Below are 12251 nucleotides of genomic sequence, written 5' to 3' on the forward strand. Positions count from 1 at the left end.
CTTTATAAGTATGTTTTTACAACATCCTGTGAGCATGTTGCAAAAACATACTTATAAAGTAATTATTAAAAATAATTATTAAAAAAAAAATACCGTCAAAGCACGCAAGAATGCGCGTGCGCGCGAAATAAATTATAGTTACGTGCTCATTGTTTCCTGCGTGCTAGTGTTAGATTCACGCGTGAAAGAGCGTACGTGTAAAGGAAGCTGTTGTATTGTATTCTATTGTATAGTAGGGTACTGACCTATGTATGCGTGCGGCGAGGTGGTGTGGTTGCTGTGCGTGGGCGAGTGGTTGGAGTAGGGCGGCGACAGGGAGGCGCCCAGCGCGCCGCCGCCATACGCCTGCTGCATCGACTGACCCGTCTGCAACAACTTTACATACATGCACTCACTGTCATAACCTCCCGTCATAGGGGATTATACAACCAACCCCACTCGTAGGGAAAGGGGGTGGTAATGTTGGACTGGGACCATGTCAGGTCGCGGTTTCCCCTGGAAACCATCGGGATCCACGATGGGCTGGCTGATCTAACTATGAAGTTCGTCCTGTCATCCACTACAAATGCCTAGTCAACGTAAACCGTTAACGCAGACACGTGCACCATTCTATTATTATCCAATAAAAAACCAGGTCCAATTGTGATTTCAAATCATCCAGGAACACATTGAAATATACAAAATTGCATCGAAATCGGTAGAATTGGTTGAACTGATTTGAATAAAATTTTGTGTTTATATTAACAATTTAAAAAGAATAACAATCCAGTTTCTAGACAGTTCATATAAATTAAAACAAAATTTTATAAAAAAAAAAAGAAAAATAACGTATTACAAATATCTGTGTATAAAATATCAATGAGCGATATATTATTATATGATATGAACTCAATTTTATTTCCAATAAATTAGAGATTCCTACTATATTTGCACACAAGCAGAGCCAGGGCGGCCATATATTATTTTATGTGTCTAATTTGATATAGTATGTTGAGTATCTAAAGCAGTAATTAATACTGCTATTCCAGCTCTATCCGAAAACCATCAAACGCATTTACAAAAGAGATATAAATATCCTCGCAGACAACTTTAAACACTATGCTTGATAAAATAAAACATGTAATACCTTGACGCAGTCCTCGTAACTTGGCGGCTGTTTGTGCTGCATGAGCTGCTCAATGCCGGCGAACTGCGCCATCGCATTCGAGTACAGCGACGTCGCGTCGTACGGCGACGGCATGTCCTAGATTAAATGGACCAATATTGTTAGGAATCACATAATATCTTGTTCAGAATACATAATATCCTGATCAGATGACATATTATCGTATTCAGATCATACAATATCGTGTTCAGATGACATATTATCGTATTCAGATCATATAATATCGTGTTCAGATGACATAATATCGTGTTTAGATGACATAATATAGTGTTCAGATTACACAATATAGTGTTTGGGACATAAAAATGTATTATTATAGATAACTTAAAAACTTCCGATCGCATTTTAATAAAATTAATGTATATAATACATGAGTTCCAGCTTTCAAATACAAAAACACTAAGTAATTTTTTCTACTTTAACCGATTTTGACAGATAAAAAATACAGTCCAATTAAGAAGTCCCTCCTCGTTTTGATATTAGTTGACAGTAATGGATAATTTCTTGTCGTACTGTGAATGATAACTAGGCTGGAGAACTAGCTGTCTTTGCAACCAACGTGTAGGCATGAGTAAATGAAGCCAAAAATATAAGAAAGTTTATAGACACTACTTTAGACGAATCATAATAAGATTGATTTTATATTATTCAACGAATAGTACTGATCATTAATATTACACAGGTGGTTTAAATAAAGAAAACATTTACGTTTTTATACTGGGAAAAAAGTGAAAGATAAAATTACCTGTAAATTTGGGAGCGGCGATTCAACGGGGCTCAGACTGGAGCCTAAGCTTTCGACGCTCTGTGGCACCTCTTGTGCCACTTTCTTGTTGTTCTTTTTTACGCTCGGCTTCCTGTTGATGTACCTTCGAATTATTATCAGAAATATACATGGAGGAAAATAGTAGACTATAAATATTATAAGTTATATATAAGGTGGAATGACAAGCAAGCTGACGTCCCAACCGATGGAAGTTATTACCCACACGAGTATCATATTCAAACTGAAACTTATTTATTCACATAGGTCCTTTTAGTCTCTGCACGTCATATTTTTTATCACTATCCCTACCTTCCAGTTCGACTAACTACTTACTTCAGCTGAGAAGAACTGGCAAGAAACTCAATTAGTACATTTTTGATGTTATTTTGTTCTTAAGTCAGATTCTTTTAATTTTAATTGTTATAATTACCTATATTGCCATTCTTGAAGACTAAGATTTTTGTCAAGGTGTAATGCGTTATACAAAATCGGTAGCAAATCTCTCTATGCAGAAGACTTTAGACTTTAGAAGGTATCAAAATCACTAGTAAAATAGTTAAGCATGATTGCTTAAATACAATTGAAGTATTTTAAGACTAATGTTCTAAAGTATAGAGAGGAATTCTCTGTTCTTATGCCGAACTATCTATCCCACTGTTGATTTAAGAAGTATGCAGGCATCAAGTCAAGAAGATTCAAATTTCTTACCGTCTAATTTGCGTGTGCTGCATATTGTTGTTGTCATAAAGCTGGTCTTGCGGGCTGTCGGGGCCAGCCTTCGCCCGCGGCTTTTTGGGCTTTCCTTTTGCGGCTGTGGCGCTGATCACCGTCGGCTGACTTAGCAGCTGAGGGTGAGGGTTTGGGGACGCTGTGAAGGATAACAATAGAATGTTATTGAAAAAGTATTTTTGACCCTTTACTATATACATTTACGTTCTGAGATTTTCATTTACAGTAGTTGAATAACTAAAGTCATTATTATACAATATTTAGTGTAATAAGGGAATTCAAAACGTTTAGTGAAAAGTACTTTTGAATTGTAAATGCGAATTACTCATGCTAAGAAATAATTTTTAATAAAGATAATTTTATATAAATTTATTATCAAAAAAGATTGCCATCTTCTTAGTATAAAAAAATAAAATAAATCATTTACAGAATGCGATGTTGTATTGTTATATGGTTTGATCGAATGAGTAGAACATATCTTACACATATCGCCTTTAGATACTCACGCATGAGATGATGATGCTGTGGTGGTGGCCGTGGACAATGCTCATCCAGCAGCCTCATAATGTCGTCGTGCATCCTCTCCTGCGCCACGTCCCTCGGCAGCCGGTCCATATGGTCTGTTATCTCTCTGTTCGCCATCGCGTCGAGTAATGCTCGACACGCACCGTATGAGCCTTCCCTTGCTCCAAGGAAGAGAGGTGTCTCATCCTATATAAGAAACAAAATGACATACGATAAATAAAAATGATATTTTGAAGTATTACTAACATCTGCTTCAAATGTCATAACGGTTAGGATATGAAAAACTTGTACTATACGATATATAGATAGACAAATAGTACCGACACGGCCATCCAGTATAGTAGGGGACACGTTACAAGATATATCTACCCTCATCTGTTATTGGATAATGACATTTACATGTTCGTTAATATATAGATTTCGAAAACGCACATAAATTGCTGAGACAAATCCTTGGCCTAAACAAATTTGATTGGCTAAGATCACTATCTTAGCAAATTTGTTTAGGAATGACAAGAAAGACATTTGAAGACATTAAAGACATTTCTTAGCCAATCAAATTTGTTTTGATTTGACAAGAAGTTTTCAGTACATTATTAAGTAGATTTATAAAAATATTCCTAGTCTAACATTTGTACTGTAGGCAAAAAAAAAAAGTATATATGAGCGTACCTTATCATCCTGCGCGTCTCTGTTCGCGCCGTGCATCAACAGCACGTTGACAGCGTCCACATTATTGACAGCAGCGGCCCAATGCAGCGCTGTCTTGCCACTGTTGTCTGCTGCGTTAATGTCAGCATCAGCGTTGATTAAATCTTCCACCATTCCTTCTATCGCTAACCTGTGAACAGAAATGAATAATTAAGCCTGTTTTTAATAACTGAAATATTATAAGACTTGTGTTTGAATAAAACTGTTATATTGTTATGATGTATTGTCTATTGAATATTAAGTAAATCATAATGATTACTTGCTAAGTGTACACTTGCCATATCAAAGTTTTACAGTAAAAGGAAATTAAAAAATTTAAAAAAAGAAACGCTTGTATTCCAAATTTAAATAGAAAATAGTTTGAAAACAAACTATTGTATTCGAAATATCATTTAAAAAAATGAAGCATACCTAGATGAAAAATACTTCAAATTGGAAACGCTTATATTCCAAATTTGAATTTAGAATAGTTTGAAAACAATTATCGTATTCGAAATATCATTTCAAAACATCTAACATACCTAGCTGCCAGTATGAGAGGTGTGGTCCCATCGTGCATTCTGGCGTTCAAATTGGTGGCTCTGTTCCTGAGTAGTATTTGGAAGACGCCCATAGCATCAGCGGCGACTGCCGCGTGCAACGGCGTCCGCCCAGTGTTGTCTTGGGAATTTGCATCAGCTCCGGCGTCTAATAAACGTTTCGCTGCGTCTGCGCGGGCGTATCTATAGAATAAAGATTTTAATTAGCTCAAGAATATTTACAACTATGTACATTCCAATATAATGGGAAAGTAAACAATAAAATGTATTACGTTTAATTTATAATTGTAACCAACGTAGATATATAACTAAAAATAAATTACCTAAAAGATATATTTAATTATTCTTCATTTGTTACCAGGTCGAAGATTGAATTAAATAAAAACCTAAAAAATTGTATTGTATTGAATAAAATAAACATTTTTTAGGTAAATTCACCATATTAAAAGTAGTCCAGGAGAATTTGAAGTTTTTCTTTATTAGCAGATCTTCTTTACCACGGAATGCTGCTAATAAGTACCTTGATATTAAATATATTCGTGTTTGTAGTCAATATGCTTTATTTTACGCATTTTTATATAAACTGCCTATACATAAATGACATATATATAAAAACTAGCAAAATGATCAGTTACATACCTCGCAGCGAGATGCAGACTAGTCTCTCCAGTCTTATCCATAGCGGCATTCAGCTGTGCACCTTGAGCTACCAGCTCTGATATAATGTGCGCCGTCTGCTCATCTTCAGCATCCGAACCAGTATCGAGTCCACCACCACGCACCGCTGCTACCATTAGTGGCGTCATACCGAGGGGACCACGAGCGTCTACATCCACGTGACCGTCATGCTGCAAAAGGATAACAAATTGTAGCAAATTCCTTGTCCTATGCTATCTTTAATCAAATGGCGAATATTTTGTAAGTCAGTCGATTTTATACTTTACAATAGTATAGAATAAAATAGAAAATTCTTTATTCAAATAAACTTACATTTAAGCAATTTTGAATAATCACTACTTATTGTTTAATGTACTGCTTATTTGGAAAGTAGTCACATCACAAGAAGAACGATCAAGAAATTTTAGTGTTGCTCTTTTAAATAATTTAGTTGCAACTTTAAGTTGAAATATGTGACTATAAACTACCAGGGGTACTTTATTAATGGGAACTCCATCTCTAATGTTATGATCTTATTTTACTATGGTACTATGTATTTTTTTTTATAAAACTTTTATATATTTGTAATTTAATTTCACATGAAAGTTTATTATATTTCCAATACCTACTAAACTCTGTTAGTCAGATGTTAAAAAAAATGGTAATAATGTCTTTATTAAAAAAAATATTAAATATTTCTTTATTAATAAAAATAAAGATAAATTTATTATTATTCTCCTCAAAAACTATACATTTATCTATTTATCAAAAAAAACAAACTTATAATACTTACTATGGCGGGCGGTGTCATCATACTAGGTGGTACTCTAATATCTGCCGCCTCCAAGTGCTGCTGCGTCCAAACTCTTGGGTCGTGTCCTGCTTCTTCATAATCCGTAATGACTGTATGGTCTGATGCGTAACCACCCGGAGCACCATTAGCGTCACCAGGACCTCGCGCTCTCTTCGCTCGTGGTGGAGCCGATCCATCATCGTCTTCATCCGACCAATGCGGTGGTCCCATATGACCTCCATTGATATCCAAATCAATACAACCCATTGACCCTTTGTTCAAAGTTCTCATTTCTTGTCCATCAGGCCCTCGACGACGGGAGCGACGTCTTGTAGAAGAGTTTGTCCGAATAAATCCTTCTGGGAACCAAGTAACGCCGGCAGCGCGTTTTCTTTGTGCGGTCACTAGGACTCCGATGAGCAAACCCGCAAGCAGAACTAATATGACGCCGATAAAAACATATTTGGAATTTGTCGGTACCTCATCGGTCGGGGTGGTCACTCCCTTGACTTGAAAAATCGGGAAATCCGGCGAAAGCGAGTGCTTTGATGCGGTAGCAGCTAAGAACTCGGCAGCTTCACGCGCTGAGAAGAAACACTCAGAACCGGACATGGTGGTACATTTTCTGTTATCGATTTCCAAATACACGTGTACGCCTTGTTGCGCCCTCTCGGTGAAAATGATATGGTGTTTCTTCCCGATTTCCGTGTCTTGAATACCAAGGTCTCTTGTTCCTTGCCATGGATACACCATATCATTGCCAGAGTGGTCTTTCTTTATCAAAACTGTTGTTCGCAACTGGTGGCCTAAATCTCGTAGGAACGCGACAGAATTTTCTCTGAATGTTTGCATATCCATTAGTAATATGACAGACATGACTCCTTCAGCCAACTCTGGCGGTTCGTTTTCACAATCCAAACCATCCCAATTACACTCGGCGTTGTTGCATCCATAATCACAATGTCCGTTAGCGTAGTGTTTCTGACAGTACGCGTCATATATGGGGTTACATTTTTGTAAGGATTTCTCACAATCTCGGCCATCGAATAAACAAGCTTGTGTGTTACAGACTTCGTTACATTCGCCATTCATGAACACTTCCCAACATTTTATAGGAGCTGTGCAATTCGCCCATGGATTCGTAATGCCCAATGAGCAGTCATTGCCATCAAACTCACAAGCGTATGTATTGCATTCTTCATCGCATCGGTGATCCCCTCGTTTCTCCTTACAACCTAATTTCACACAATTTTCTCTTTGGAAAGCCAAGTCTAGTTCTAATACTCGTTCCGGCGAGAGGTTCATGTTTGGATTCTTCATTCCTGGTATTGGGCTTCCGTAGCCTCCTCTGGCATGAGAGTCATGAATATCACAGTTCTTGCCGGTCCATTGCGTGGGACAGTAACAAAGATAGTCTCCAGGTTTATCAATACAACGGGCTTCCGGATGTTTACATGGATTGCTTAGGCACTCGTTCATAGAATCTATCTCGCAATTGACCCCAGATAGTCCAGACATACAATCACAGACATAGTCTCCAATTTCCGATGTTCTACAATAGCCACCATTCTGGCATGGATTAGAATCACAAGCGTAGCCTGAGTGCTCACAATTTTTGCCATAGAATCCTTCACTGCACAGACATTCGTGTCCCCCTTGTATTGCAGAGCAAATACCACCATTTTGGCAAGGTGAATTTGCGCAAAAGTTCACCTTAGCATCACAATGTCTCCCCATATACCCAGTTTTACAGTTGCAATGATAATCGTTGACTAGTTGTACACAGTCTTGAGTGCCTGGCATTGAACAAGGGTTTGATAGACATTCGTTAATATCACCCTCACATCTTGGTCCGACAAAACCTGGAGGGCACTTGCATTCAAAGCCTCCCACCCTATCGATACAAGTGCCGTTGTTATGACACGCGTCTTGCTTGCAATCGTTGACATTTATCTCGCAGATTTTTCCTAAAGTTCCGAACGGACAAGAGCACGAGAAACTGTTGATGAGATCATGGCAGGTGCCTCCATTCTGACAGGGGTTCGGCAAGCAGTCGTTGACGTTAAGTTCGCAGTTTTGTCCTTGGAAACCTTTAGCGCAGGTACATTGGTAGGTTCCGACCAGATCTTTACAGACGGCGCCGTGCTGGCAGGGTGCAGAGTCGCACTCGTTGATCTCCTTCTGGCAGTACGAACCAGTGTACCCATCAAGGCAATGGCAACGATGTGAGTTACCAATATTTTCGCAGGTACCATTGTTGCATAGTTGTTTTGGTTTGACACCTGAAAATAAAAAATATATTACAATCATTCAAAGGTAAAAGAGAAATTGCGAGAACGATAAAGCTTTGAATAATAATAAGTTATTTATTATCTACGCTACGAGAAAAAAGTAATATTGAAACTAAAATAATATATCACAACATCTAGCTAGAATGGCAACAATAATTTAAACCATCCTAATGATGCGATGAAGTATGAAAGCTAATCATATCACAAGCGACCTGTCCCGACTGAACACTTTAATAACACATGCTATGCAAGACATTTGACGGCACTTTTTAAAACTTGGATTAGATTATTAGACTTTTGTAATTTAAATATCATCTATGATGTTGCTCAGAAGTAGCATTCTAATGCTGAAAGAATTTATGAAATTGCTGCAATAGTTTTGTAAGTTTATTTGTTACGACATAGAAACTCTTCCCCCGTATACAATTAGTATAGATATCCGTAATATATAAATATTCTCACCTTTCCTAAGGGCTGCGTCATTGCAGGACACCATTTCAACGTCACAAAGCTTTCCGGACCAACCGGGAGCACAGGTGCAAGTGTATTGTGGTCCCTTTTGGGAGCATGTCGCACCGTTCTCACATGGGTCATTCTCGCACCTGTATAAAATATATCATTTAGTAAATAGTAATTTCACTGCTTCGAAAGTGTAGCGGTTTGAAATATGACTTCGCCTTTCGATGGTCGTAAGTTCTATTTGCGCACAATATAATAATTTATCTTCATAGGTATGATTTGACTGTTTGTATTGGGCTCGTTATATTGGTTTCAATATTTTATAAAAAAACAAGTATTTTTGTAACTTGTACAACACGTATAGTAAAAGTTCTGTTTGGTTTATGACTGAATGTACCGTTATATTTAGGTTTATTAATTACTTTGGCCTTGGCTTACACAATAACCTTATAAAAAACTACAAATGTATTAGCTAGCTATTTAAATATTACTTACCATTGAACAAATGCATCGCAGTGTTTGCCGGTGTACCCGTAGGGACAGTGACAAGTGTAATATGTCACGTGATCGTGACAGGTGGCACCGTTAGCGCACGGTGAACTGTCGCACATGTTAATACGGAACTGACAGTTGGAGCCAGTGTAGCTGCAAGAGAAAATACTATTAATACGGCAAAACATACATGTAATATAGATATATGTGAACTAAAGGATCATAAATGAATTATATTGATACATAAAGAGTTAAATGATAAACGTTACAAAATTTAGGCAAAGGTTTGAATTATTATTGTCTTTACCAAAGACTTGGGTAAAGTTGTTGAACAATGAACTCAAAAAGGATTTGTAAATTATTTCCATACAGAGACTGGTAAAAAAAATTAATACACAACTGATAGAATGTAATTTGTTAAGACTTGCTTTTTGTGGGCTGAAATCATCATCATTTCAGCTCGGAAGACGTTCACTCCTAAATAAAGGGCTCTCCAAAAATCTCCAAGACCATCCTGCACTGCTCGCATCCAACACTTTCCAGCGATCTTGACCAGATCGTCGATCGGCATGAAATGTTAACATTATATAAATCTCAATCTTACCCAAGAGGACAGGAGCAGTTGTACGAGTTGATACCATCGATGCAGGTGCCGCCGTTCATGCAGCTGGAGTCGGTGCAGTCTTCGTCATTAGTTTGACAGTTGATTCCGGAGAAACCAAGCGGGCATGTGCACGTATATGAGGCCACGTACTGTAAGGTCGAATAAATATAAATATAATCAAACACTTTAAAAACAGAAATAAACATAACTTTAATCATAGTGCATGTACAATACATGCGATTAAAATAATTAAAAATGTTATTCAATGGTAGGAAAATACTAAATAGCATACAAAACTAGAAGCATACTTATAATACATCTAGTTCCTCTGATGGTAAGGATCCAGCTAAAATCATGAAAACTTGAAGTACTTGTGATATAACAAGCGTGTTATCAAACTTTACAGCGTAAGGATCTTAACTTAGAGCACTCAGTAATTCCACTACTGTTGCCCTTACATATACAACCTTTAACCCTACTGTTACAAACTCTGCAAATTTTTATGTATTCATTTTTGAATGGCTCTTTGCAGTTTTTAGAATTATCATAGTTTTTATTGTCACTTCTGCGCTATTACTGTTCATACCTACATTACAAGTATTTACCATTTTTTATCATACATTCTATCGCCTACACCACCAATAAGATGAAAAAGGTATATGCAAAAGACTTTATATTTTTATAGTTACAACTGGATACAAACCTGATTACAAGTGGCGCCATTCATGCAGGGTCTGGACTGGCACTCGTCGATGTCGACCTCGCAGTGCTTGCCGGCGAACCCACTCGCGCACATACAGTTGTAATCACCGATGCTGTCCAGGCAGGTAGCGCCGTTTTGGCACGGGACTGAAAAGACATTTTGTTATAAAAAAAACTGGACGTCTTAGATAGGATTATAACGGCGGATAAAAACTTTAGTATAATACTAATAAGGTCGTATAAAGTATACGATCTTATTATTTTTGTACTAGTGATGGGTAAATAATCCGGACGGATAAAAATACGTCAGATACTGATCTCATAACTTTGCCTGCATCACATTTGTACTGTTTTTGTTATATTTTCTATTGGTGCTCTTCTATTAATCGTAGCACTAACAGCCTGCTTACAATAAAATCTCTTAAATAGTCCAATATTAAAGATTTTTTCAATCTAAAGTTCCTGTGATTAATGTGTTAAATAACACAATAAAACAAATTTTTGAACTTTAATAATAAGTTCAAAGTTAAGCAGTACTCGCTTTATGGGCACTAGACAATCATGCTCTTTAATACAAATGTTAGTCGATCATCGGAAGTAAGTTGCTGTGGTAAACAGCTTGACCACGCAGGCCGTAAAATAATTTTCTTTAAATAAGTAAAACCTTTTAGAATAGATAAGTACTCACACGAAGCGCAGTCATCCGTGTTGATAGCGCAGTCCTTGCCTTCATATCCGCGTGCGCAGAGGCAGGCATAAGAGCCTTCTGTATTGATACAAGTGGCCTCGTTGTGACACGGTGCCGAGACCAGGCACTCGTCCACGTCACGCTCGCACAGTGCACCCGTCCATCCCACTGGGCACTGGCACGTGAATTCTGCGTATGACGCCTCAGCCACGCACCGGCCTCCATGACGACATCTACCACAAAAACCAGATTTAGTTGTAATAACAATTTATTTTTATTCAGACTTCAAAGAATGCCAAACTGATTTCAGTGCAGCAGCAAAGTAAAAAACAGTAGTAAAACAACAATACTAACTGGTTGGGAGTACAGGGGTCTAGAGTATTCTCGCAGTTCCGACCGGAGTGTGGCGGTGCGCACACGCAACGGTAACCATTGACGAGATCAATGCAGGAGCCACCGTGCAGGCAAGGGTTGCCTGCACAGTCGTCGATGTTCGTCTCGCAATTTACGCCTAAAACAATGATGAATAAAAAATAATAATTAATGATTGACTATTTTTTAAAGTAACATCGGAAGAATTCGTCTCTGGAAATTTTAAGATAACTTTTCTAGAAAATGCAGAATTAAAGACGAATATGTATATATGAGATACATTAATACTGCGTCATCACATATAGATTAATAAAGTTATTCGTAATAAAATAGATATACAACTTGTTACCACTTCTGGTCAACCACGTCACGTAAGTTGATATGATAAATCATAACAAATTCAGTGGAGGAAGGCAAACTGTAAACATAATACCATATTAGGATCTCTAGAGCAACTGAGCAAGCTCCAGCGTGATAGTAATAACTAAGTCTTCCTCTCAAAAGAAGAGCCTCAAGTTCAGCAAATGATAATGATGATCATACAAATGTTGATGATACGTTAATTATTAATGATAAACATATAATTTAGGAGATAGAATAAAGTAAATTACTCACCAGTAAATCCTAATATGCAATCGCACTTGTAAGCATTGAGCCTGTCATGACATGTACCACCATGTTGGCATGGATTTGAACTGCACTCGTCGATGTCGCGTTCACAACGTTGACCTAAATGGAAACGTAAGTTTTAAAATGAA

The 12251-nt window shown here is 37.5% G+C and overlaps 1 protein-coding gene across 1 annotated transcript in view; it reads right to left on the bottom strand.

The window, feature by feature from the left end:
* Positions 1-12251, bottom strand: part of LOC131853476 (neurogenic locus Notch protein) — a 161071-nt gene that overhangs the window by 4199 nt on the left and 144621 nt on the right. The window contains exons 15-30 of the mRNA XM_059204371.1: positions 12109-12222; positions 11476-11632; positions 11122-11354; positions 10435-10580; positions 9732-9880; positions 9131-9280; positions 8639-8778; positions 5886-8167; positions 5075-5283; positions 4418-4618; positions 3858-4026; positions 3167-3371; positions 2640-2799; positions 1911-2022; positions 1127-1243; positions 246-366 (exon numbers count right to left, since the gene is read on the bottom strand). Coding sequence (XP_059060354.1) covers positions 246-366; positions 1127-1243; positions 1911-2022; positions 2640-2799; positions 3167-3371; positions 3858-4026; positions 4418-4618; positions 5075-5283; positions 5886-8167; positions 8639-8778; positions 9131-9280; positions 9732-9880; positions 10435-10580; positions 11122-11354; positions 11476-11632; positions 12109-12222 — 4665 coding nt within the window. The remainder of the gene's footprint in view (positions 1-245; positions 367-1126; positions 1244-1910; positions 2023-2639; positions 2800-3166; positions 3372-3857; positions 4027-4417; positions 4619-5074; positions 5284-5885; positions 8168-8638; positions 8779-9130; positions 9281-9731; positions 9881-10434; positions 10581-11121; positions 11355-11475; positions 11633-12108; positions 12223-12251) is intronic.

Source organism: Achroia grisella, unplaced genomic scaffold (assembly GCF_030625045.1).
Source record: "Achroia grisella isolate CSIRO2021 unplaced genomic scaffold, CSIRO_AGI_Agris_v1 utg902, whole genome shotgun sequence".
Classification (NCBI taxonomy): Eukaryota; Metazoa; Arthropoda; class Insecta; order Lepidoptera; family Pyralidae; genus Achroia; species Achroia grisella.